Source organism: Dendropsophus ebraccatus, chromosome 14 (assembly GCF_027789765.1).
Source record: "Dendropsophus ebraccatus isolate aDenEbr1 chromosome 14, aDenEbr1.pat, whole genome shotgun sequence".
Lineage (NCBI taxonomy): Eukaryota > Metazoa > Chordata > Amphibia > Anura > Hylidae > Dendropsophus > Dendropsophus ebraccatus.
In genome coordinates this window covers 68,854,785-68,879,128 of record NC_091467.1, presented here as the reverse complement: position 1 = coordinate 68,879,128, position 24,344 = coordinate 68,854,785, and the positions used below count along the sequence as shown (strand labels likewise).

At 44.7% G+C, this 24,344-nt stretch overlaps 1 protein-coding gene and 1 long non-coding RNA gene across 2 annotated transcripts in view; one reads left to right on the top strand and one right to left on the bottom strand.

The window, feature by feature from the left end:
* LOC138772926 (uncharacterized) overlaps positions 1-24,344 on the top strand; it is a 39,774-nt gene that overhangs the window by 4,074 nt on the left and 11,356 nt on the right. The window lies entirely within an intron of this gene.
* On the bottom strand, positions 420-3,408 carry LOC138772495 (oviduct-specific glycoprotein-like). Its single transcript, XM_069952926.1, has 4 exons — positions 3,345-3,408; positions 2,938-2,963; positions 1,591-2,411; positions 420-576 (listed from the first exon to the last, which is right to left on the bottom strand). The coding sequence occupies exon 3, from the start codon at positions 2,384-2,386 to the stop codon at positions 1,637-1,639; it is 750 nt and encodes a 249-aa protein (XP_069809027.1). The 5' UTR covers positions 2,387-2,411; positions 2,938-2,963; positions 3,345-3,408; the 3' UTR covers positions 420-576; positions 1,591-1,636.

The window sequence follows — 24,344 nt, the reverse complement described above, 5'->3', positions numbered from 1 at the left end:
AGTATTATTTGTGGGGGAAAAAAAAATGACATTTTTCAGCCACTCTTTTATAAAACAATAGTTATTTTTAAGGCTGAAAACATGACTTAATTGACTCGTAATTTAACACATATTATGGGCTTTCAATAGCCAAACGTATGTCCTGAGTTGAAGATTTTTTGGATTAATGCCTTTGGTAAGGTGGGGGCCCAGACAAGTTGGCAGTATGGGGCCCTGGAATTGTACTTATCAGCTGCTGTATGTCCTGCAGGAAGTGGTGTATACTTTCCAGTCTGACTCAGTGCTCTTTGTTGCCCCCTCTGTCTGATTTAGGAACTGTCCAGAGCAGTAGCAAATTTGCATAGAAAACCTTTCCTGCTCTGGATAGTTAATCCAATACAACCCCCTTATACATTTACAAGTGACCACAGAACACAATGTGCTGATCTATTCTACTTTATTGATTGTGAAACATGGAAGGAAGGGAAATCATGGGTAGGGAATATGATGGGTCAGGAGAGAAGAGGAAACAAATCATCAGGGGGAGAATACATCATGAGGACTTGACCTGCCCTGGTCAGGAATCCATTGTACGGCCTGGAAAACAAAAAGAAGATTGAAAGTTTATATAACAGGAAGGGGGGAAAAAAGGCAACAACTTTTTGCATATCTCCCAAGTGTTCCCCTATTAGACCCAATAAAGAAGAAAAAGGAAAATTGTTCTATCACCCTAAAAGCTGTATTTCTGGGTACTAACTGTATATTAGACTCCAATTTATAGATATTATTTAACCCTCTGGTATAATTTCGATGATAAAAAATGCCTATTTCCCCGATGTTTTTTTTAAAAAATTAGTATTTGAATTAAAAAGTATTTGGGCCTATAGATATGCTTGAAAAATGTGCTTCTCTGATCCTCCCAAATTTTTTTTAGGAATGACATATATTGTGGGCGTGGTCACATTGTGGGTGTGGCCATAGAGGTGTAATCCAGAGTGATCGATCCCAATAAGTATTGACCTCAGGGCCACACTGATGGGTTTTTTTATAGCTACAGATTGATATTAACTATTGAGTGGCATCTGTAGCCGATAAATTTGCATATGGCCCAATGTGTTTTGATCTGTAAGTCTATGGGTAAAATCTTTTAGTAGTGCATCAAACAGGATCAGTACAGACCTAGTCTTGAAAGCTGCTACCATCATTGTTCTTGACATAATTATAAAGGGGTATTCGGGGGGGGGGGGGGTTCAGATCAACTGGTGTCAGGAAATTATACAAATTTTACTTCTATTAATTAATTTCAATGCTTCCAGTACTTATCAGCTGCTGTATGTCCTGCAGGAAGTGGTGTGTTCTTTCCAGTCTTACACAGTGCTCTCTGCTGCCACATCTGTCCATGTCAGGAACTGTTCAGAGCAGCAGCAAATCCCCATAGAAAATCCTTAATTTACATATTTGTATAACTAAAACCAGTTGTTTTAAAAATATTTTATTTTCACCAGGGTGCCCCAGATGGATTGTACACCATAACCCCTGATCTCCTTGTACTTGTATTATTGTTGAGCATCTTATATTTTCATAAATTGCAAAGAAATATTCAAACTTTACCTGCATCTCAAGGGAAATTAAGGCCAAATTAAACCAAGAAGACCGCCTATTCCACCGCCATGTTGGCCTTTTCCACCACCATGTTGGCCTTTTCCACCGCCATGTTGGCCTTTTCCACCGCCATGTTGGCCTTTTCCACCACCATGTGGGCCTTTTCCGACACCATGTGGGCCTTTTCCGACACCATGTGGGTCTTGCTCACCTTGATTTGAGTCTTGCTCACCTTGATTTGAGTCTTGCTCACCTTGATTTGAGTCTTGCTCACCTTGATTTGAGTCTTGCTCACCTTGATTTGAGTCTTGCTCACCTTGATTTGAGTCTTGCTCACCTTGATTTGAGTCTTGTTCATCTTGATTTGAGTCTTGCTCACCTTGATTTGAGTCTTGCTCACCTTGATTTGAGTCTTGCTCATCTTGATTTGAGTCTTGCTCACCTTGATTTGAGTCTTGCTCACCTTGATTTGAGTCTTGCTCACCTTGATTTGAGTCTTGCTCACCTTGATTTGAGTCTTGTTCATCTTGATTTGAGTCTTGCTCATCTTGATTTGAGTCTTGCTCACCTTGATTTGAGTCTTGCTCACCTTGATTTGAGTCTTGCTCACCTTGATTTGAGTCTTGCTCACCTTGATTTGAGTCTTGTTCATCTTGATTTGAGTCTTGCTCACCTTGATTTGAGTCTTGCTCACTTTCATTTGAGTCTTGTTCACTTTCATCTGAGTCTTGTTCACTTTCATCTGAGTCTTGTTCACTTTCATCTGAGTCTTGTTCACTTTCATTTGAGCCTTGTTCACTTTCATTTGAGCCTACTCCATTGCTACCACCCTGTGTATATAAAAACAAGATATAAAAATCTCTAGTAAAAAAAAACAAAACAAAAACAAACAAAATTATTGTGTTGTGGTAAAGCTATATCTAAAAATACAATGCAATAAATACATTAGGTTTAAGATAAGAATAGGGTTGAAACCTGCAATAACACACACAAGTTGTTGGCATGGTTGTAGAATGGATCCCGCTGCTGTAACATCCTCTTCTTGGCTATATCTCTTGATCACAGTGGGTGTCGGCATTGAGACCCCCTTGGATTAATAACTTTTGACGTGTCTGATGAATGTTATTTTCAGTGACGGGAACTCTTTAAGTTAAAATCTGTAACGTTTCCCCTCATCTACTTAGTGCCCATAAAATTAGGGGACACTCAATGTTTTGGAGTAAATTCTACCAGTGCACCCCCTATAGCTGGGTTAGGGTACACATTCTGCTCTGCTACATCTGTGATTTCCCCAGAAGATAAGACTTATTATATATATATATGCAGTATAGACATGAATGGTGATGTCACACTTACATTATCAGAGTTCTCCTGAGCAGAAACTATAAAAAGAAAGAAAAAAAGAAAGAAAAAAGTTAGTTATAATACTGATAGTATGAGTTTTATGGCTTCTTCCCTGGAGCAGAGATCCAGCTGTTTTATAATCCAGAATAAATTAATAGCCCTATAAATTTAGCCATATTGAATTTGGGGGACTTATATATGGATGAATAGGCTGATCTGGAGCCCGGGGGGGTCAGGTTACTGGTAATGCCTACATTTCAGGTGGTCAAGGGCAGTAAATGGTGAATGTTAGAGAGCATTATAGTCTAAGGCAATGAATCCAAAGGGTAAATCTGCCTGGAGATCCTGGTATATGGAAGCTAGGGACTTACAGCTAGGCTTTCCTGGAGCCTGGGAAGGCCTGGTATGTAGACACTTACCAAAGAGGCCGGCGAAGAGCAGCAGGAGGAAAATAGCCATTGACTTCATGATGAAGATGATTGGATTTAAGCCTCAGCTTAACTTCTAGCTCAACTCAACTGTGTGTGCCTACCACTGGGTGAGGCCTCACAATATATAGTGCCAGGCTATAGCCAGAGGGGGATGACATCATCTGACTTTGTTTGACATTTGGCAAAAAAATAAAAGACTCCAAGATCATAGACGCCATCCTTCAGGGTTACTGCAATTTATTAGATAATCTCAATCTCTTAGGACAATATTCCCCATATGGTGTTTACTCTGCAGAAGATCTCAAAATTAATTCCCATTACAGATTTCTATGTATATAATTAATAGGAATATTCCAGAATAGGTGGAAGTTTTACCTCCAATGTTTTATAATCTCCATTTAGACATCTGATGTCTGCTTTCTCAGTGGGACCCATTCAGAGGTGCCCAGTGTCGGACTAAGGTATCTGGGGCCCACCAGAGGAAATGATCTTGGATCATTTGAAGAACTAGTGGGAAACAACATGTCAGCCAGTGTTTGTGCAGGTTCTAAAGCTGGTGGTCCACCAGAGGATCCGGTCCTACCATGTTTCCCCCAAAATAAGGCATCCTCCTTTAATAAGACACCCCAACTAATCTACCAAGTAGCCCAAAGTAAGGGACCCCCGAAAATAAGGCACCTCAACCCCGAAAGTAAGTTGCTCCTAAAAAGTAAGGCCGTCCACCACCCGTCACCACTCACCCCCTCCCTGCCTCCCTGTGATTGGCCTGTGCTACTCATCCATCTCCCTTCCATGCTGCTGATCACTCTCGCTCCTGTGGCACTCATCAGTCTCCCTCTCGTGCCCCTCACCCCTCTCCCTCCTGTGTGCTCACCCCTCTCCCTCAACATGATGCTCACCCCTCTCCCTCCCGTGCCGCTCACCCAGGGCTCACCCGTTTCCACCTTGCCCGGGACCGCGCTTGGCTGCTCTGCACCTGCAAGGCCGCCGCCACCCCGCACACATCTTCTTCCTTTAACAGGCGCAATGGCGCCATGCCACTGCACCTGCTGAAGGGAGAAGATGTGTGCGGTGGCGGCGCAGCCTGCTCCTCGCAGGCTGAAGAGGAGAGATGGCTCCACTCTGTATGCTATAATAAGGTGAGTATATGTTTATTTATTTATGTTTCTGTGTGTGTTTGGCCATGGGGGAAGGGGGGGGGGGTCTTTTACTATGTGGCAGAGCGGGGGGGATTATTGCTTTGTGGACAAAGCATGGGGGGATTATTACTGTGGAGGACAGTACAGAGGGAGTATTACTGTGGGGGGAGCACAGTGGGGATTATTACTATGGGGAGCACAGGAGGGAATATTAGTATAGGGGGAGCACAGGGGGATTATTACTATGGGGGGCACATTGGGGATTATTACTATGGGGGGAGCACAGGGGGATTATTGCTATGAGGGGAGCACAGTGGGGATTATTACTATGGGGGGAGCACAAGGGGATTATTACTATAAGGGGGAAGCACAGGGGGGTTATTAGTATGGAGGGAGCACAGGGGGATTATTACTATGGGGGGCACAGGGGGGATTATTACTATGGGGGAGCACAGGGGGGATATTACTATGGGGGAGAACAGGGGGTATTACTATGGGGGAGCACAGGGGGCATATTACTATGGGGAATGCACAGGGGATATTATTACTATGGTGGGAGCAGAGGGGGGATATTACTATGGTCACTGCACTAGTGAGATTATATTTTGGGGACAGCACAGGTGGGATTATTACTGTGGGGACTGCTCAGGGGGGATTATTACTATGGGGGTGCACAGGGGGCATTACTACTATGGAGACTGTACAGGGGGGAATTATTACTATGGGGATAGAGCACTGGGGGGATTATTACTAAGGGGGAGCAGGAGGGCATTACTACTATGGGGGCTGTACAGGGGGAATTATTACTATGGGGACAGCAAAAGGGAGATTATTACTATGGGGGAGCACAGGTGGCATTATTACTATATGGGAGTACAGCAGGAGACATTATTACTATATTGGGGTACAGCAGGTGGCATTATTACTATATGGGGGTACAGCAGGGGATGTTACATACGGGGGGGGGGGAGGGCTTTTAGCAAGATTCGCCCAGTAGTCAAAATTACCTAGAAACGGCCCTGCGCTCACCCCTCTCCCTCCCAAGCCGTTCACCCCAGGATTGCAGATTTTTTCTTACATTACATTTAATAAAAATAATAAAAAGTGAACAAAATGTCCGATCTACACAACTATGGTTTTTATAGATCGCTGAGATCAGCAATCTGTTTCTCTTATGGCTTTACAAGGCATTGGTCCCACCTAGCCAGAATCCTGCTCCACAGAGAAAATGGCCATGTTTTTCTAGTGCTGCCGAATGCTGACTTTAACGTCTCATCACAGTGTGAAATATAGGGTTATCTGACCCATTGCACTTTGATCCAGCAGCTTCATAAAGAAAGGATGTAGTGGCAGCTTGCATTGCAATCAAAGAGAATTACTGCCCCATTCTGGAGTTTGTGGGGGAAAGGGGGTTCCGTTGTACTCAAGATCCAAGACAAACCTTTCACTGTCCCATTGATGTCATTGTGTCTTTAGGAGAATGTGGAGATAAGCCCAATCCATACACATTGGTGTTTGCCATTGCTTCTCAATAGCACAGAATTAGCTATACAGATGTGTCCCCCCTTACCTTTCCTTTAGTTAAAAGGAACCTATCATCACTTTTATGCTGCTTGGCCAATGTGTCATTAGACTGTCCCTGGCCCCTGCCCCGCCAACCATGATTCATTGATATTTTCCTACACCGCAGCCAGGAGAAATTTATCAATCACAGGTGGTGGAGAGAGAAAAAGCTTCCAGGGACTACCCCAATGACTCATGGTTGTAGCAACATTAAAGTGATGACAAGTTCCCTTTAAGGATTCTAATTTTTGTGAAACCAATTGATCACAACATGCTATCTGAATATGCAAAAGATGGAAATGATGTCCTAGAGGGAGCCCCAGGGGACTGAAGTGTTTTATTATTCCACTCCATATCAAATATAATTATTATATATATATTTTTTTTTTCTGCCCGAATTACCCCTTTAATTATGTGCCTAGAAGCTACCCATGTCAGCCATATTGGAACTAAAGAAGTGATTTTACCACCACATAGAGGCTTTATTCTCAAAGTAAAGGTTGGTGTCTGAAAGCAAAGCCAGCCATTGTGTATCTGTCAGGACCAATCGCACCAAACACACAGAGACAGTGAGCCCTAAGCTAAGCCCTGCTCACAGTCCCTGCCTACTTGCCACTATCTGCCCTAAAGGTGGCAGCGAGCGACTGGGCGGCGGCCCCTGGCCTATATTAGTGAAACAAAAAGACAAGACGACAAAAAAACACAATAATACAGGGTCGACAGTCCGGGTGATAACAAGCGAACAGCAAAGTACAAAATCACCAAACAGAAGAGAAGTCAAAGGTCAGGCAAATGGTCAGGGCAGGCAAGGATAGTCAGAGTTAGGGATGGTCCGAACCTGCCGAACCCATACGAACTCGTACGAACCTGAACTCTAGGCAATGATTCCCACTGTCTTCCACCTCCGTGGACAGGGTGAATACAGTGGAAGGACCGCCTGGAAAACTGGGATACAGCCATAGCCATAGGCTGTATCCCAGTTTTCCAGGCGGTCCTCCCGCTGTATCCACCCACTGCACGGAGGGGCCAGACAGCGGGAATCTGATGCCGAGCGTTCTGGTTCCTACGAGCCCAGAGCCCGGTTCAGAATTCCATTGGAGCAGCCTCCTGACTGCAGAGCATACACAGCTGACAACAAGGAAACTGACTGGCTATAAGATCCTTCAATCACAGAGAAACCAAAGCAACAAACCTTAACTCTAAACCAGCCAGTGAACTAAACAGGTGGACACGGGTGTAGTGGAACCCTGCTAATCACCACCCAGCAAGGGCTGGAATAAGACACTGTTCATACCAGGTTCAGACATAAATGTAATACAAACATAAAAGTGTAGAATCATGGCCAAAAGCACAGTCACGGTCGTATCTTATGAACCGAGGACTGCACCAAGGTCCCAACAGGAACATTCATGACAGTATCCTTTAATGCTGTAACATTGATCACAGTAGATTATTCCCTTACTGATGAGCTCCATGGATGCTGCAAGGAATGTAATCTCCCCACAGCTGCCATGTCCCCCAATAGATATTAGTGCAGTCACTACGTGACTTCTTAATGAAGTGTAACATAGGTTCACAAAAGGTAAATGTCACCTGTCCTAGTCACATGGAGCCACCTGTAGACGCCTATACCTGTGCCAAGTGCTGGATTTCTTTGTAGACTCTCCAGTAAGTCTCACGGCAGTAAGAAGAAATATTTTCCAGTCTGATCAGTAGGAAGATTAGACACAGTCAATAGAAACTGGTAATGGGACAGTAAATTGATGCCATGCCAGTGCGTTATATCATCCTTTTTAGTTTAATGCCATCTCCTGATCCTCCAGACTCATCTGTTCTCTATTGTTCTACTTCTTAGGCTTTTCAAGGTCAAAAGAAAATGGGACAATTGAAGCATATGGCGTATAATACCTAAAGATCTGATATATCTCCCACCACTACAATATGGAGGATGCTACTGCAGTCACATGGTGTGTCGTACATACACGGCATAGTAGAAAAAAAAAAAAAAGACATTCAAAAAAATTTGAGATTTGGAGGCAGGGCTTATCTTCTTACTGACTGGGGGGGGGGCAGCTTCAGGGGACTCAGAACACCCCTTTGACTTTTTACACCATAGAATAAAAGCATTTTTCTACATTATGAAAGGTATTGTGTAGTGATGAGCGAATAGTGACATATTCGAATATTCAATATTCGTTTGAATATCTCCCTGATATCCGACTATTCGATCGAATATTCGATCCCATTAAAGTCTATGGGAACAAGTATTTGTTTATTGAAAAACATCTATTCAACCACTTGGAGGTTCACCAAGTCCACAATGACACCTCAGGAAATGATGCAAACACCACTGGAATGCAACTGGGACAGCAGGGGAAGCATCTAACACCCCAAAATCGCTGGTAATAAAGTCACAAGTCGATGTTATACAGGTGAATTACCTGGTTAGTAAAGAGTGTATGAATATTTTATAGGTACAGCTGGACGTGTGTATTATGTAGCACGTAGCACTTGGTAAACAGAGTGCCTTATAGTAGCAAAGCAGCCTGTTTGTACCACCCTGTGTATTTATGTATGACGTAGCAGCACGTAGCACTGGATGAACACAAGTACTACTCTTTTTTTTAGATCTAGCAGTCTAGCACGTGTCAGCATCACAAAGCACTTGGTGAGCAGAGTGCTTGCACTACCCTTTGCATTTATGTATGATGTAGCAGCACGTAGCACTGGATGAAAACACGTATATATGTTATTGGGTCATGTGACGGAGCCATCCAATCATTGTTATTCTTGTTTCTTGCTGTGGAAGCCTCCATGCCTGTTGATTGGCTAAAAAAAGGGAAAAACAGGGAAGAAGGGGGATTTGAATGCTCATCCAATATTTATTGAATATTCGGCGAACTATTCGATAATATTCGATACTATCGAACACCTTACTATTCTATCGAATATGTATTCGATGGAACAGTATTCGCTCATCACTAGTAGTCGAATATTATCGAATAGTTCGCCGAATATTCGATAAATATTCGATGAGCGTTCAAATCCCCCGTCTTCCCTGTTTTTTCCCTGTTTTTTAGCCAATCAACATGCAGGGAGGCTGCCACAGAGAGAAAGGTGAATAACAATGATTGGATGGCATAGTCACATGACCCAATAACATATATACGTGTGTTCATCCAGTGCTACGTGCGGCTACGTCATACCTAAATACACAGGGTGGTACAAGCAGGCTGCTGTGCTACTATAAGGCACTCTGTTTACCAAGTGCTACGTGCTACATAATACAGCTGTCCAGCTTTACCTATAAAATATTCATACACCCTTTAATAACCAGGTAATTCACCTGTATAACATCGACTTGTGACTTTATTACCGGCGATTTTGGGGTGTTAGATGCTTTCCCTACTGTCCCAATTGCATTCCAGTGGTGTTGGCATCATTTCCTGAGGTGTCATTGTGGACTTGGTAAACCTCCAAGTGGTTGAATAGATGTTTTTCAATAAATGAATACTTGTTCCCATAGACTTTAATGGGATTGAATATTCGATCGAATAGTCGAATATCAGGGAGATATTCGAACAAATATCGAATATTCGAATATTTCACTATTTGCTCATCACTAATCACTAGTCTTGTGTACTTTGCCATCCAAGAGTTGTAAGGATAAAAGAAATAATAGGTGGCCCAAGCGACAAACTTGCTGGGAAATGTACCGGACACATAATCATTACAGCAGAGAACGTCCTTAGAAGTATTATAAAACCCATTGATGGAAACTGCTTGGAGAACCCACAATGGGAGTGGACTGAAATAGTAAGGTTTTTTGACTGAAATAGCAATGTTTTTTGCATATTAAGGTATGGTAGACCATTAGGAATTCCTACTTTTTACTTTTTTTCAATTTGTAGTCATGGGTGGAAAGGGATAAACGACAAATGTTAGCGACTCCTTGGGGGCAGGGCCTAAAGCCTACTTGGTCCCCACCTATGAGGTCTCTTTTGAGTCTGTTACATTTTCCAAAGGTTTGAGGGAAATATATCTGTAAGTAAACCATTCTTTAACATCTTTGTCTGGTTTGGGGATCATACAGTATATGTTATGGATAATAGAGGTGGGAGACTTGGGATGATGCAAGTTTTGTGGTTTTGAAAAATCGAACTAGATGTGAAACAAGAATAACATTTGGATGTGAAGTCATCTGGTTCTGGTCTTTTACTGACCTTCAGAGATTTGATGGCTACCAAGAATTCTTGTACCTGAATGCTAAGCAATTCTATCAGATTTGTTTGTAGGCAAAGAAGAGGATTTGCCCCCAGGGACTAGAATCTGGGGTGTACATAGGTGGGAAATAAGTTCACTAGACTAGATAAGAGGTGGAGGAATGATGTCTAACTTTTTGTCAAGTGTGACATTGAGGCTGATCAAATACCCGTCCAAGCATTTATATGAGTGATCGCACCAGCAGTATGTCAGATTAAACCTGGCGATCGCTGTGATTTAAAATACAAAGAAAGCTCAAACGGGAAAATGAACAGCTGGATTTGACCAATCATGCCATATATTTCTTAAAACAGAGAGCCAAGCTTAAAGGTGGGTTGTGGTGGTTTCGCTGCTGAGGAGAGAGGACGCGTGTGGACGGAGCTCCTGCTTTACTAGCGATTTCCTACAGCTACATTGAGCGGACCCGGGTGGAATTTCTCTCGGAGCTTGCTGACACTACCCACTATCGCCCTGCTTGCATAGAACTTCCAGAAGAGCAGCGGCTGCAGCCCGGAGAAAGCTTAAAGCTTCTATCCCTACAGCGAGAGCTGTGGCGCCAACCCTGCTAGGACTCTCTCCGCCTACTTCCAAGCTATAAGCGGAGGCGGCTGGCAGACTTCTCCGCCACGCATACATCCTACAGAAGCATCAGGGGACCCCATTAAATTAAATTAGACTCTCACCGGACTAATGCCCGTAGCGACTTATTGACTGTCCTCTGCCTTCTGAACCCATGTACAGCTCCAATCTCTTACACTATATAGCATTCTTGGAACTCCACCAATAAACTGTATACTTAGCAAAGTCCCCACGTAATGTGGCCTTCCCTCAGCTAAAATGGACTAAGTTCCCCCCACTCGGGTTCATTGCTACTGATCAGAGCTTGCTCTTTGATCATCTGCGGTCCAAAGTCCCTGTCTAATCCCCTCCCGAAATATATGTTGATTTATGTAATGCTATAATGCTATGCGTGGTTTCCCCTTCCCCCCTTCCCTCCCCCCTTGAACTGCACAATGAAGGCGAACTGGTCCTATACTACATGTAAAGCAATGCCTGACTTGATGACCCACCTGCCTGGCACCGTCACGCCCTATGTTACTACTGTGTTCAGTCGTCTTTAAAGACTGCATTGTTAGCGCACACTCACTATATATCTACCTGTTATTGCCACCTGATATACACCTACCACCCATTAAGTTACTCTTGCAGCTACTCCGTGATAACTTATAACTTATCTGAAACAACTTGTTGAATTGTATAATTACTTGTGAAAAATTTCAATAAAAATCCTTTTGAAACATTAAAGGTGGGTTGTGATAACCTGGCTTCTGATTGGTCTGCTGACAGAGCCGACTCTTTAGCCAATTTACTGTATCTGCTGGTTGGTTGTTAGGCTCTGAAAGCACCCTCAACACCATCGGTCCACAGTTTAGATTATGACCTAGTTCAGTTCAGTGTATGGGAGACAGACTAAAGCCAAGAGTTCCTGCTGTAGTGACTAAGTGGGCCTGGCTTGTGTCAGAGCCCTTGACGGGGACTGAGATTGAGATTCATATTTTTATTTTGGAACATGTATTTGAATTGCCATTCCCTTCATAGAGTTGTAGACTAGATTTCATTATAGTGGGGTCATCGTCAGCTGGGTAAACTCTTCTTTATGCCTGGGATCCTTCTTAAATGTCAGGAAAGTCACCCCCTAAAGGAAAGGAAGAGGGACTGATCCCCAGTAGAACAAAGTTGCAGTGAGAGCCAAAGTATTCTACTGATTACGCTTGACTACCTTGTGGAATCTTGAGGAGTTAGCTACACCCAGAGACAGAGGTCTGGGCCTCGTACTAACCTACCTGGCCACTTCTGGCGACTGTGAAAAAGCTATTGTCAAAGACCAGAAGCCCACCAGCTGCTATAACACCTGCTTGCAGCACCCGGGCCAAGGCATACCTCCTCACACTCCTCCCGGTGTCCCTATCCTCTAGATAGGGGACGCGTAAGTTTTAGTTAAAAAAAAAAAAATTATAGATTAAATGTGAAGATTTAGCAAGTACAGATCAGTCAGAAAAAGGATGCCCTAGGTGACTGCAGGCAACTGGAAGATAGTCCCTGACTTGGTATACGTGGAAAACAGAACACAGACTAGACAAGCAAACAATTGAGGGGAGAGTCAGCAAGCCGAGGTCACACCAAACGGGTAGCAGACGTACCAAATCAGATTACGTAGAATATTGAGGTCATGAGCCACAAGAGCCAAATAACAAGAAAAGTCAGGGTACAAAAGCCAGGGTCAGGAGAGCAAAAAAATACACAGGAGATAAAACAGGAACACCAAGCATGCTTGATAAATCTAGACTATTAGCCAGCAAAGGGTTAACATACTGAGGATGTTATGTAGGAGGTCAGGGTTCTGGTTCAGAATGTGATTGGACCAGCCCACTGATCTCCAACTACAGGCACCTGATTGAACAAACACTGACTGGCAGGGAAACAAACAGTAACTAGAAAGATTCAAATCTCCCGCTGGTGACGCGGACCTGCGGTGTCCCAGGTTGCTAGGGACACTGTTGGGTATATGTGGTGTCCATTGTGTGGCTGCTGGAGCTCGCTTCTGGTTACCTGGGGCGGCATGCCAGCAGTGGAGAAGAATGTCAAAGGTGAGAAAAAAACGCCTGTAAAAAAAAAAAATGCTGTATAACAGAACCAGCTACACTGCATGCTCACAACAAACCCAACCAACCAGTATCTCCAAATGAGAACCAGATCTAGCCCCAGTGTATCCCGGCTACAAAACCAGCCACTGTGTACCATAACAACAGCGCCATCTTGTCCTTTCTGATTTTCCTACAAACATTCATACTGAGGGGCTCCAGTCTTGCCGCGGGAACTTTCTTTTCCCTACATATGCCCTTTTTTTTTTAAATCCAAAACCTCTTATAAGAGCGGTAAATGAGTGGCTACATATAAAATTGTCTTATAAACAAGTGAAGATATCTGACAGTTACTTCAGTAGGTTATAGATACTGCTGTAGGTGGTTACCTTATGCCAACTCTGTTCTGCTAAATGTTCTGCCAAGGAAACTCAGAACACTCCTCAGGGAATAAGAAGGGAAATATTTAACCTGGTTGATCTACATGAAGATTAGACCCAGTCACCCGCAACAGCAGAACTTCACAGCAGTACAGTAAATAGATGCCATGCCAGCACCATGCTGCGCCACATCCACCGGTGTCATTTTAAATCCTCACAAATAAGTCTTTACTATATGTCACCTACATGGTTCCAGGATGACCATATTAGTGGAATCTTCTAACTTGGGGACTGGAGTTTGCATAAGGGACATTGTTGATATTCTTGTAATGTGGTTAACTTGAGAGTCTTGTGGTTTCTTAGGGCATTTGGGCCATTATAGTAACATAGTTAATAAGGTTGAAAAAAGACAAGAGTCCATCAGGTTCAACCTAGGGAAACCCTACTATGTTAATCCAGGGGGAAGGCAAAAACCCCTATGAGGCAGATGACAATTGCCCCATCACAGGGAGAAAATTCCTTCCTGACTCCAATGGTGATCAGAATAATCCCCGGATCAACGTATCACCAGAAATCTAATGTCCATAATTTGCAATATTATATTTTTCAAGAAAAGCATCCAGGCCTCCCGTGAACTTATTTAATGAGTCAGCCATGACAACATCATGTGGCAGAGAGTTCCACAGTCTCACCGCTCGTACAGTCAGTGTCGGACTGGGCCACCGGAGGACCGGAGGATCCTCCGGTGGGCCCCTCCCCCAATCCCACTGACCGACCGGCTGCCTGATGCTGCCTGTCCCCAGTGGGCCCCAGATGTCAGGACGGCCCCTCCTGGTGGCGGAGAAACTGGTTAGAACTGTATGTGCTCGCACTCCTAATGAGCGCATACAGTTCCTACTGGGACAGGATATGATTGACACAGCATCAGGAGCCATTGGCTCCTGGCTGTGTCAATCGTTCTTGTGGCTGGAGGCAGTATTATGCCTCCAGCCACAAGAGGCTGTGCTCCGCATCGGCGCACACCCCCTGCACTGCCTCCCCCCCCCTTCCTCTTCCCTCTCTCTTGCCACCGCAAGCACTGTCTTGCTTGTGGTCGCAAGAGGCAATCCGGCCCCCGGCTGATGCGTCGCTCCCTGGGGGATTCCCAGGGAGCGCACGCATCAGAAACCTCAGTGTGCGTCACTGGGACTTCCTGTACTGGAAGTCCCGGCCCCGGCGCACACTGAGCTTCTGGATGTGTGCGCTGCCCGGGAATCCCCCAGGGAGCGACGCACAAGCCGGCGGCAGAAGAGGAGAAGACAGCAGTGACAAGGGAGCGCTTGTTAGGTGAGTTTTGTGTTTGCTTTTTTTAATTTGCTGTGCAGGGGGCCATCTATAAGGGGGGAATACAGGGGGGAGCCATCTATAATGGGGGAATACAGGGGGTAGCCATCTATAAGGGGGGAATACAGGGGGAGCCATCTATACAGGGGGGGATACAGGGGGGAGCCATCTATAAGGGGGGAATAGCGGGAGCCATCTATAAGGGGGGAATACAGGGGGAGCCATCTATACAGGGGGGGATACAGGGGGAGCCATTTATACAGGGGGGGATACAGGGGGGAGCCATCTATAAGGGGGGAATAGGGGGAGCCATCTATAAGGGGGGAATACAGGGGGGAGCCATCTATAAGGGGGGAATACAGGGGGAGCCAGCTATAAGGGGGAATACAGGGGGAGCCATCTATAAGGGGGGAATACAGAGGGAGCCATCTATAAGGGGGGAATACAGGAGGGAGCCATCTATACGGGGGGATACAGGGGAGCCATCTATACGGGAGGAATACAGGGGGAGCCAGCTATAAGGGGGAATACAGGGGGGAGCCATGTATAAGGGGGGAATGCGGGGGGAGGGGCATCTCTATGGGGGGAATACAGGGGGGAGCCATCTATAATGGGGTAATACAGAGGGGAGCCATCTATAAGGGGGAATACAGGGGGGAGCCATCTATAAGGGGGGAATACAGGGGGAGCCATCTATAAGGGGGGAATACAGGGGGGAGCCATCTATAAGGGGGGAATACAGGGGGAGCCAGCTATAAGGGGGAATACAGGGGGGAGCCATCTATAAGGGGGGGATACAGGGGGGGGGGGGCATCTATAAGGGGGAAATACAGAGGGAGCCATCTATAAGGGGGGAATACAGGGGGGAGCCATCTATACGGGGGGATACAGGGGAGCCATCTATACGGGGGGAATACAGGGGGAGCCAGCTATAAGGGGGAATACAGGGGGGAGCCATGTATAAGGGGGGAATTCGGGGGGAGGGGCATCTCTATGGGGGGAATACAGGGGGGAGCCATCTATAATGGGGTAATACAGAGGGGAGCCATCTATAAGGGGGAATACAGGGGGGAGCCATCTATAAGGGGGGAATACAGGGGGGGCGTGTATAAGGGGGATAATACAGGGGAACCATCTATAAGGGGGGAATAGAGGGGGGAGCCATCTATAAGGGGGGAATACAGGGGGAGCCATCTATAAGGGGCATAATACGGGGGGGGGGCATCTATAAGGGGGGAATACAAGGGGAGCCATCTATAAGGGGGATAATACAGGGGGAGCCATCTATAAGGAGGGAATACAGGGGGAGCCATCTTTAAGGGGGGAATACAGGGGGAGCCATCTATAAGGGGGGAATACAGGGGGAGCCATCTATAAGAGGGGAATTGCCATCTATAAGGGGGGAATACAGTGGGAGCCATCTATAAGGAGTTAATACAGTGGGAGCCATATATAATGGGGATAATACAGGGGGACCATCTATAAGGGGCCAATACAAATGTGCAGTTATTATAGAAATGAGGATGGTGACAGAGTGAGGAGACTAATATGTCTGCCTGGCAGATTCTGTGGATTCGTGGCTCGAAGAAGTTCTCATAACGGCCCAGGGCAGATGGAGAAGAAGATGAAAAGGGAATAACTCTGATCAGAGAAGACGTCTCCTGTGAGTCCCTTGATGTATCTGCACTGTAATGTATATGGTGTACAGAACCTGTGTAGAGCTGGGTACCTCTATATGACTGGATGAGGTGATAGTGATCTGTGTACTGTGGATTTTTTAGGAGCAGTGGTGGTGTTAGTCAGTATGTGGTGGTGTTAGTCAGTATGTGGTGGTGTTAGTCAGTATGTGGTGGTGTTAGTCAGTAAGTAGTGGTGTTATTTGTTGCTTTTAATCTGGTACTGTGTTTTATTGGATTTAGTATGCAGGATTTAGTCAGTAACAATGTGGTGGTAATGGTAGTGGTTGTGGTGTGGCGGTAATATTTCCCCCTTGTATACTGGTATTATTGGTAATACCATATATATACCAATAGCATGCGCTTGGTTGAGGAAGGGGAGGGCCAAGTTGACAGCCTGCAGCCCTCAGGATATGCTGGGAGTTGTAGTACAGTGTAGACAGATGTATTGCTGGACCTTCAGGGCTGATGGTTGTTACCTACAGATTGCAGCCACCAGGGGACTCTGCACACAGTAATTTCTTAAAAGGTTGTGCCCTCAGAAACTACAACTCCCAGCATACCCTGAGAGCTTTATAAATAGAGGGTATTCTGAGAGTTTTAGTTAGACTGAAAATGTTGTTTACAAGGGATTTGTCACAGACACAGATTATTCCAGGAAAGGACGGGGTCAGCCTGTCGTGTCTCACTGGTCTATTTTGGTGGGCCCCAAGGATCATTTCCACTGGTGGGCGACAGGTACCCAAGTCAGACACTGCGTACAGTAAAGAACCCGCATTGATGCTGATGGTGAAACCTTCTTTCCTCTAGACGTAGAGGACGCCCCCTTGTCATGGTTACAGACCTAGGAGTAAAAAGACCACTACAAAGATCTCTGTACTGTCCATTCATATATTTGTACATTGTGATCAGATCGCCCCTAAGACGTCTTTTTTGTAGTGTAAATAACCCCAAGTTTGATAACCTGTCCTGGTACTGTAACCCACCCATTCCCTTAATGACCTTTGTTGCCCTCCTCTGCTCCCGCTCCAGTTCAGCCGTGTCCTTCTTATATACCGGTGCCCAAAACTGTACACAGAATTCCATTATGAGAGCAATATCATAGATATTGTAAGGCTTTGTAAGGATCTGTTCACCCTAAGTAAAAGTGTCGAAATTCTGCACAGAGCTCCTGTCATAGATTCCGCTTGAAATCCTGCTTGTCTCTTGACTCTTACTGAGAATCTGACTAACAACTGCACACCTAGCAGGAAGCGTGAGAAAAGTGCGAGAAAAAGTGTATAGAGCGTATGAAATAACACATAAGAATATAGGCCTAACCTATACGTAGACTGCAGCTGCGCACAGGGGGAGTGAGACACCTAGTGGCTGCAGCAGAGAATGCAGCTAAAATCACTTGGTGTGACACCTGAATGAACTAGTTTTACCTGGGTGTGTAAAGACAAAGAGAACAACCAGTAGCAGAGAACCATAGCTATGCTGTCAACTTCCTCTATTGTCTCCTCTATCTATTGGTGTCACCTCTCACTGTAAGGGTATGTGAACATACCCTAGGGTTACTACAAGACACCGCACAGCATATGTCTGGTGATTCCCTGTGAATAGGCCGGCTACCACTGTATCTGCAGCTCATTCACAGACAGACAGGCATATGCTCACTGTGAAGAATTGGCTGCAGTTAATCTATTTGATCCTATAGTCTAAGTGTTGCAAGTAGTGAGGGCTAGAGAGATTTCAGTAGGGACAGTGAGCATCTTATCAGATTGTAGGCAGGGAATACCCCAAAAGCCCTTCATAGGGCTACTACAGAGCACAGCATAGCATATACATCTGCATATACAGTGCATAGGCTAGCAGGATATCAGCCAGTTAGACAGACAGGCAGGCAGCTTAGAATCCCCGTGCATGGACCTGTGTCTGTCTATCTTGTCCTACAGTTGAATTGTTGCAGGACAGTATATTGCGATCCGCGCCTGTTACAAGGGGGGGAAAGCGTATCGACTGGCATGCAGAAAGTAAAATTTCAGATATATCCATTGCGTTCCAGGCTTGGCCTAGTTCTGGTGTGATAGCAACGGTCGGAAGCGTGCTAGGACATGTGAAACAGCTGCCATCAGTGAGAGGTGTTGGCGTCTCCTGATTGTACCCATACCCGCAACAATGTTTTTTTAAGCAAGAAATAAAGAAGTTATCTACACACTGGTGAGTGCCCATGTACTGTCTTTTGCTAGTATTTTATTTAAAAAAACAAAACAAAAAAAAAAAAACACCTCTCATGTATCGCCGGATGGCATACGTAAAATTTCCGATGTATACAGTGTACGCCAGGCTTGGCCTAATTCTGCTGTGATAACAACGATCACAGTGTTTTATTCGGCTCTGTACCAGGTTTAAAAAAAAAATATATATATATATATACAGTGTACGCCAGGCTTGGTGTGATAGAAAAATAAAAGACTCTATGTATCAGCTGTCGCCATACGCTAAGCTTTCTAATGTATATTGTATACCCCAGTATTTGCTACTATTAGCTAAAAGTTGTTGCAGTACACTTTATTGCGCTCTGAGCACATTTAAAAAAAAAAAAACGTTCTCTGTTATGTAACGTCTGCCGCCATATGTTAAGCCTTATAAATATACTGTATGTGCCTATGCCCATGTTTGTGTGGTGTCCCACCAGGGGTGTTCTTTTTCATGTACACCTGTCACAAAAGATCCTTATTCCGGGTTAAGTGTTGATGAATAGTGATGAGTGAGCATGCTCGTCCAAGCTTGGTACTCTTTCAAGCATTAGGGTACTCAATGGTACTCTTTACTCGGACGAGCATTTTGCAATACTCGAGAAAATCGCATCATCTGTTTCCTGTAAGTTTGGGCGCTATTTCTCAGCCAATAAACATGCAGGAGACTCTTTGGTACATCCTGCGATGACGTGGGACCCATATATGTCGTTAGCAGCGATTGATTGGCCAAATCAGATGATCCTGCCATATAAAAAGGGGACATTAGGTGTTGCATACAGACCCCTAAGAAGTGCTCAGATTTTGTGGCTGGTGGTGCTGCTGTACTACATTGTATTGCTGTGATTTGTAGTACACCTGCATAGAACTTCCCTGCTCATTGTAAGGGGGTATCACAGAGTGTATTGGTGCAGCCACCACCAGATTGTATCTCACAGCCCCCCAAAAACTAGTGGGGCCACTAGTATATTTCCAGATTTCTGTCTTTCTTACTCAAGCCATATTTAAGTTCACTACTGCTTGCACAGTGTGAAGGGGGTGTCACAGAGTGTATAGGTGCAGCCACCACCAGATTGTATCCCGCAGCCCCCCAAAAACTAGTGGGACTTGACCACCAGTAAATTTTATTATTTATGTTTTTCTTACTGTGGGCATATCCAAGCTCACTGCTAATGGCCCTGTGTAAGTGCTGCGATACACCATATAGCACCACTTACACGCAGACTCTATACGACTACCTCCAAAAGTAGTCTGAGTAATATATTTTCTTGGCTTGCTGTGATCTGTAGTGCAGCTATCTCAGTCTTGACTGTGCAGTGTCCATAAAATAGTGAACCCCACGGTAAGGCTCGAGGACGTGGGCGTGGGGTTCCAAGCGATGCAGTGGGCAGAGGCTGTGATTCTGGGCAGGGTGACACAGCAGCACCTGTTGAGGAGGGAGCAGTGGCACACCGCAGACATTCAAATTCCTAGCTTCAACTTACGGGGTCTCACGGTACGGGGTCTCAGGGTACACCACTATTGAAACCGCAGCAGTGTGAACAGGTGATCACGTGGAAAGGGGATAATGTGTCCAGTAACTTATCCACCACCCAGTCTTCCACGCAGTCCACCCACGCTACCCAAGGGAATGGAACCCTTGCTCCAATAGCTCAGCCTCCTTCCCCACAGCCTGGCCCCTCCAGGGAAAGAAGGGATACAGATCCACCACCACCACCACCATGCTCCCAGGAACTCTTTTCTGGACCCTTCCCTGAGTCTGAGCACATTTATTACAAAGTTATTACAAAATCGTAACAAAGACTGGACAGTGTTTTGCTCATTCTGGAAAGATGAAGCTCAGTGATACACAAGTCTGGAAATTGTCCAAAGGTTGCCGCAATATCATTCTCCTTAATAAGAGTGGATTATTGGTTTTGTCTGCCCATTCCCTGCAACAGGGGCCTGTAGATCCTTGCACTGTAAGAGGATATAAACTCCTCTGGCTGTGAAGGCGCAGAACATGGCAGAAAATTGCCTTTCAAAAACAGGGGAAATAAAATGAAGGAAGCTGACCTTGCCCATCTTTCCAAATGAAATATGAGAAGGATCTTCAAAAATGCACAACCATGTGTTTCTTTTATTACCAAATAGTGCTACAATGGACAATGCAAACTTTGCTGTCTAATTCTCTGTTTGTATCTCTCACTCTTTTTTTTTTTGCACAATTTGGAAACCGATTGGGAAACTTTGTCAGTATTCTGTTCTTAAGTGTGTGTCTGTATACAGACCTGTGTGTGTCTATATACAGACCTGTGTCTGTCTGCTGGCATAAAATGATAACAAAACAAAAGAGGAAAAAGGAAAAAAAAAAAATCAGACCCTGCTCAAACTAAAGAAACAAATGACAATTCTAGTTAATGGGCAGCACATAATTTAGTACGACAGGACCTCAAGTGATGATCCCTTTGCATTAGACAATTGCCAGATCCTCAAGGAATTAAAACCAGGATGTCAGAGCCACATCGGTTCTGCAGTTATGTTGATTATTGTGCTGAGACAGCCACCCCAACTGCTACAGTCAAATTCAAAGTCAAAACAACAGTGGGGGGAGAAGTGGGGAGTCACATGATGCAGGGAATGTTACCCCAACTGCTATAGTCAAATTCAAAGTCAAACAGTAGTGGGGGAGGAGTAGGGAGTCACATTATGCAGGGAATGTTACCCCAACGTCTACAGTCAAATTCAAAGTCACATTTAATTTAGCATCCTTGTCTACATGAGGATGTGAGGCTAAATCTAGCCATAATCCGGCTATTTTAATTGGATGATTGTATTGTCCATTTTGCTCTCTGTCAGTGTTGTCAGGCTAAGTTGTTGGGTGGTCCATATGCTACCGGTGTTTGTATGGTTCCATGTGTTCTCACCGCCATGCTGTGTCAGGCAAAGTGTTTGGGTGGTTCATATGCTACCTCTGTTTTAATGGTTCTCTGTGTCCTCACCACTATGCTGTGTCAGGCAAAGTTTTTCGGTGGTTCATCATATGCTACCTCTGTTTTAATGGTGCCCTGTGTTATCACTGTCATGCTGTGTCAGGCTGAGTTTTTGGGTGGTTCATATGCCTACCTCTATTTAAACCAGGCTGTTAATAGGCATCCATACATGCTGCCCCTGCTGTTTCCTGTGCATTTCCATTGTGTTTCCATAATCTTCTGAGGTTGACAGGTTTTCACTCGACCTTCCCTCTACCAAACTTGGGTCCCTTGGGCTCAAGTTTTGTACTTCTGTGTATCTCATGGAGATAATTATGTAATTTATTATTGATCTGAATAAAGAAATATGTTTTATTCACGTATTAGTTCTGCAATTTTTTCTTTGGTTGATATTTAATATTTGAATTGCAAACGTATTATTTTGTGGCAGACTTTTTGGGGGTTTCTGTCCACCACCTAGTCATCCACACAGTCCATGCTTGTCAATAGCCAGGACAGGACAGCTGCAACCTCACTCTGACCCTTCTTCCTCCCAACCTGGCCAATTTTACCAACCAAGTGATCCCACCCTTGCCCACTCCCAGGAGCTCTTCTCAGGTCCATTGTGGGGCAGTGGGGTGGGCAGAGGCATAGGACAGTTCATACAGAGAAAGCAGGCCAGAGCCAGCAACCCCGCGGTTCTTCCTCGTAGCAGCCCCTCGCACAAAGCTCCCCCATCGAGGGCTCGTTCCTCCTTGGTGTGGAGATATCTTAATATCTGCAAGGACAATGAATTAAGCACTGTTTGCGCACTGTGCCATTGGAAGCTGAGTAGAGACTTGGAAAAGGGCAACCTGACCACCAATGGCATTTGGTGGAACCTGAAAGACAAAGACTGGACTGTGAGAGAGAGCGAACAGACATCAACCTGCTCCAGTCGGTGCTGCCACTGCCTCTCCCCCTGTTTTGTGTGCTGGCACTTCAGTCCAATCCAACAGCCAGGACACCTTCGCATCTGCCTCAGCATTTGCCCCCTTGCCTTTCTCTGCTCCTTCGCCTTCAGCTTCCCCTTTGCCTGCACCATCATCCGCCTCGTCCCATCAATTGTCTATTTCCCAGGCATTCAATCGCAGGTGATCCACGGAGGAGAGTGGAGGCACGTGAGTCCCATAGAGTCTCCCATAGAGACGCTGTTTGATACTGAAACAGACGGCATTCCACCACATTTACTTAGTGTGAACATACCCTAAAGGTGGCAAAAAACGCTTTGGGTGGTGGTGGTGGTGAGGTTTTCTAGTAACCATTATATGCAGTTTTTGTGTCCAGGTGTAATGATAACCATACCAGTAGGCCAGTATCTGAGAAACTTTATCATAAACTAATTGGATTCCCACTTTTCTGTCAGAGTGCGGATTCTCTATATAGATTGTGTATATACTGTAGTTTTGTATTCTTTGGTTATTGGGAACAATAATATTAGTGTGTTATAATCCCAAAAAATAAAGTTGTTTTAAGCAGTTGTTTATGCTATCCCATTACATTATGCATGATGTCTAGAAGCCTACGGGAAGCTCCGAAAGCCATGGCATAATTTTCTGAAAATTTCCAAGTAATTTGAAGGCATAGTTAATTGATTGTATGTAAACTTTAGAATCATCAGACCTATAATATAGTTAATTATAAATGAAATGATGCGTCAGCTAAAATCTGCTGGAAAAATTGCGTCATTTACAAAGTAGAATTCGAAACAATAAGATAAAACTATAATCTGTTAGCATGACATCTGTAGACGAGAGAAATATGGATTAAAATGTCTCCAAGTGAGTCCTAAGGATAGAAGCCAAAGAGGAGAACTCTTCTGCACCTCCAGTTCAGATAATTAATATAGATAGTAATCTGTAGCAGGAATTAAGATTGAGATCATCTAAAGAGTAAACACCATAAGGGGAATATTGTCCTAAGAGATTGAAATAAGCCAATAGATTCCAATAAACTTGAATGATGAAGAACCTGGTGTCTTTTATTCTTTGCCAAATGTCAAACAAGAACAGATGAAGTCACCCCCCTCCGGCTGTAGCCTGGTACTATATATTATCCGGCATTGCCTGGTGATAGGTATACACAGATCAGCTAGTCTTATAAGCAGAATCTTATATCCAATCATCTTCATCATGAAGTCAGTCACCATTACCCTCCTGGTGGTCTTCGCCTGCCTCTTTGGTAAGTGTCTACATTATTATTGGGAGCGTCTTCTAGTCCAATGTCTGACACCCGGCCTTCTCAGGCTCCAGGACAGCCTAGCTATCTAGTTACATGTTCCATTATGGGAAAGATGAATGACTAACTTAAAGAAGAAGCCGTATTAGAGACATATATGATGTGATGATAGAGATCAGTATTATTACTATGATATCACAACTTAAAGAGAACCTATCACCTAAAAATCACTTTCCCTATTATCAAAGTACATCTCTCCCTAAGTCTATCTATAAAGATACAGGCTGCCTTTGCAGTCTGTATCTTATACTTTACCCAATTCCTGGTTTTCGGTGCAGCAAGGCCGGGCGCCGCCATCTTGATTACGTCACTTGCGTTCCACAGCGGTGGAACGCAAGTGACGTAATCAAGATGGCGGCGCCGGCCTTGCTGCACCGCAAAAGAGGATTGGGTAAAGTATAAGATACAGACTGCAAAGGCAGTCTGTATCTTCATTTTGTCCATATATGAAGGTACAGACTGCCTTTGCAGTCTGTATCTTATACTTTACCTGATCAGTTGTTCGCGGCAGTAAGGCCGGCACCGCCATCTTGA

Coding starts and splice junctions, on each gene's coding strand:
- LOC138772495 (XM_069952926.1), bottom strand. CDS start 2,386: ATGAAAGTGAACAAGGCTCAAATGAAAGTGAACAAGACTCAGATGAAA.